General features: G+C 32.4%; 1 protein-coding gene across 1 annotated transcript; it reads left to right on the top strand.

The window, feature by feature from the left end:
- On the top strand, positions 615 to 2270 carry LOC109361661 (transcription repressor OFP1-like). The gene has a single exon (XM_019607180.1). It carries the CDS (start codon positions 744 to 746, stop codon positions 1869 to 1871), a length of 1128 nt encoding a protein of 375 aa, XP_019462725.1. The 5' UTR covers positions 615 to 743; the 3' UTR covers positions 1872 to 2270.

The following is a 3849-nucleotide window of genomic DNA, read 5'->3' as shown; positions in this document are numbered from 1 at the left end:
ATAACATTACAAATAAAGTTTGGGTTAGGTGTTGATTTGTGTCACAAGCCAGTATTGTCATTCACCAACTTTGCCCCACCCATTTTCTTTTCTTTTATGTCACCCTTTTTCTTTTCGTAGGGACCTGATCCCACCATCAATTCTAAAAGCCCCTCTTTTTGATTAATAGTGTACTATTTGTATTTGGACAATATTTTGGATAATAGCTCATGTTTGGGTTATCATCCTCTTCAATATTAATTTCAGATTTTAACATGTGATATTAAAAAAATTTAAAAGTCCTGATTTTTTATTTTTAAATTACATAAATTAAAATTTTATCCAATTATTTATTCTCTCATATTTTTGTATTGGAGAGCTCAGTATTAAAAAGGAATCAATCTCCTTATATTTATATGTATTATGTAATGTTGAATATAATAAGGAAATGTTTCATATTCCATGATGTTGGTTTTTGTTGTGAGTAGTTACTGTTGGTGAATAATCTATATAAGTATTGCCTTAGTATAAATCAAATGTTCTCCCCTTGTCTAATATTTACAAAAAAAATGTCCTCCAGATATTAACTAAAAATACTTAAAATAGGAAAAGGGGTTTCCTTTATTTATTCTACACCAAGATTGCCACAAAAGTTATCTCATATCTCACCCCACACTCACTAAAAAGCATTCAGCAACTTCACATACACAAGTCTCATAATTGAACAAGAAAGCAAACACAAAGATAGAGAGAGAAAAGAAGGAATGGGGAATTACAGGTTCAAATTATCAGATATGATACCCAATGCCTGGTTTTACAAGCTAAGAGAAATGGGGAGAACAAGAAATCAAAACACCATTTCCTCAAAGAAGAAAAAACAATCTCTATTAGCCTCAACCACACAAAACTCATCAAAACCAAAGCAACCCCACCAATGCAATCCCAGAAAGTCATACTACTTTACAAGAGAACTTGAACCCACAAGCAATAAAATCAACACTTCACCATCAAATACCCCAAAATTTTCACCTGACTCACCCAGAAAATCATTCAAACAAAGAACAAGGAAAAGAACAGTTACAAAGACTTATTCACCAAAACTTGTCAACTCCTCTGTCTCTTCTGGTTGTAACTGCCGCACCACTCTTGATTCTGTTTGGTCTAAACCAGATTCTCCATACTCTTCTTCTCAATTTGATAGCTCTACTGAATCAGAATTCCCTGACCCAGAATTTAGAACTGACCGTGTTCTTCTTCCCATTGAGCCATCTTTTGATGAAATGGTTTCATTGTCCACCAACTCTTGTAGCTGCAACCAAAACAACAACAACAACAACAACAACAAGAACAGTGATATTGTTATCAACGTGGACAAGAATTCTCTACCAAGAAGAAAAGATGGGCATGAATTTGGATCATTCTCAGAGCTTGATTTGCCTCCAATTATAACCAAAGAAATAAAACCCAGAGAACAAAGCAACATGAAAGTGCCAATGAAGGTTAAAATTGTGAAGGAAGATACATCATCAATCAAAGAACAGAGAAATGCCAATGTTAGGAGATTCTCTCTGAGTTCACCAAAGGTTAAGGTTCGTGTCAATTCACCAAGAATTGGGACCAGGAAGGTTCAGTTACTTGGCCGGAAAAGCGTGTCGAACTCCGGCTCCCGGAGAAAACTTTCTGATAGCTTTGCAATTGTGAAGTCATCGTTTAATCCTCAGAAGGATTTCAGAGAGTCAATGATGGAGATGATTGTGGAGAATAACCTTCGGGCCTCAAAAGACTTGGAGGATCTTCTTGCTTGTTACCTTTCTCTTAACTCTGATGAGTATCATGACCTTATTGTCAAAGTTTTCAAGCAAATTTGGTTTGACTTGACTGAAACAAGGTAGAAATTTTCATTGTTACCATGTTCTCATGTTGTTGAATTTAGTTTAGCATTTCGTCAGTATTAATTAAGGTATATTTGTGAGTTGAATCTAGGAGAGAAAGAAAAAAATGAAGGAGTGAGAGCCGTAAAGTACGAGATGACTCTAAAATCTTTCATTTCTCTTTTTTCATCTAAAATCCAACTCGCAAAAGTCTCTTAAGTCCCTTATATTATTATGAGGTAGCTTAAGCAGTTCATCACTTTCTTTATAATTTAGAGCATCATAAATTAACCAAACAAAAGTTCATGCAATTGGATCTAGTATGTGGTTCCTCAGTTTCTTTATATCGTCAAATATATGAATTAATGTGCAAAAGTATTGGGAGAGAATTGGGTAATCACAAAATGGATAAATTATAAAGAGTTTAAAATCTATACACTGACAGTGTATACATATTAAATCCATTATAAATCAAGGCTCTTAACATTCTATTTCTTACATCAATTTTATTTCTTATGTATTTATGTATGTAATATTTTCTGGAAAGTTAAATATAGTATAGTAGCATGCCAACAAATATTTGATCATGATTGTCGATAGTATTCAAGACCTTGTATTTTCAATTCCAAAAGCAAAATTGAATTCATAAGCTTTTATTTCAGAGGATTTCGCAATGGAATTATAAGTTGTACTGGATGTACCATATAATATGTTATGCCTTTGGTCCATAGGATAATACAATGAGAAAAATATGTACCTAGTCATTATATTATCATCTATATTCATATTTAATTTTTATTAACTTTTAATACAAATTAACGATGAATAATATACTAACTATATATATGTGTTATTATTAAAAATATATAGATATTACACTCTAATATAATCGGGTTGGCGAATTTATGAGCCCATAATATATACAGACTGCAAATTAAACTGTAGGGTCATAAGCCAGGAAACGTGTAAAATGGTTCCTACACAGAGATTGTCTTTATTTCCTTTCCTGTGTGTACTGAAAGGCATAATAAAGGTTCACCACTATCAAACATGTTGGCTTTATGTCATGTTACTGAAGAAACTTAGAGCACCAAATTTGCGTCTGAATTTCAGTACCCCTAATTGACCTAAAGTGGTTTGGGAACAAGACATAGAACTGCACAAATTTGTATAAATAGTTAACATGTTAGGGGCCCTCACCAACATTACCTGCAATAATATCTGACAACTTCCTTCCATTAAATTTTGGATTTTTTCTACCCCAAAAGAACTTGCCTTTTTAGTACAACATCTAGGTTTCACCTCTTTCGTCACAATTTTTGAAGAGCTTATGTTCATGCTTATCCCCAAGCCAGACCATGCAGCTTTTTAAGATCTCGCATGCCTATTTCCTACCTCAACAAACAAGCACATTGACCAACAACAAAAGTCGAATAAAGTGAATGTTGAGATTTGCTTGAAATATACTCCAATAATAAGGTCTCATGATCACTAATATAATATATTCGACTCAACTTCATTATATAAATCCATTAACGGTTGTAATTTATAATATTTATTTTTTAATAATATTTTTTTAACATTTAAGAAAGGTAAGTAATGGACCTAACCTATTAATAATTTTTACTTTCTTCTCTTCTACTTATTTTCTCGCTTTATTTGATTGTTTGTGACTAATATCATACATTTCCCCTTGACTAAGAGTTAAGATATTCAATCATTAAGATATTAGAAATGCTTTAACTAAAAGATATTGTATTAAGTATCTTGGTTATATCTAACAAGACATTAGTTTAGTAATATAAGACCACACTAGATTCATAGGATGATCAAAAGGTTTAAAGTTTGATTTATGTGAGCAACATTTATTGGGACACATACCGAAAGGAGAGGATATCATTGGTAGTAGCAAGAAGATTATTTTGCTTATTTCTCCACAGTGAAAGAGATAAATATTCAATAGTTAGCTAGAGAAAACCTTGCTTCCCATAAAATAAAC

Source organism: Lupinus angustifolius, chromosome LG12 (genome assembly GCF_001865875.1).
Source record: "Lupinus angustifolius cultivar Tanjil chromosome LG12, LupAngTanjil_v1.0, whole genome shotgun sequence".
NCBI lineage: Eukaryota > Viridiplantae > Streptophyta > Magnoliopsida > Fabales > Fabaceae > Lupinus > Lupinus angustifolius.
This window is presented reverse-complemented; position numbering and strand designations above follow the sequence as displayed.

Coding starts and splice junctions, on each gene's coding strand:
- LOC109361661 (XM_019607180.1), top strand. CDS start 744: ATGGGGAATTACAGGTTCAAATTATCAGATATGATACCCAATGCCTGG.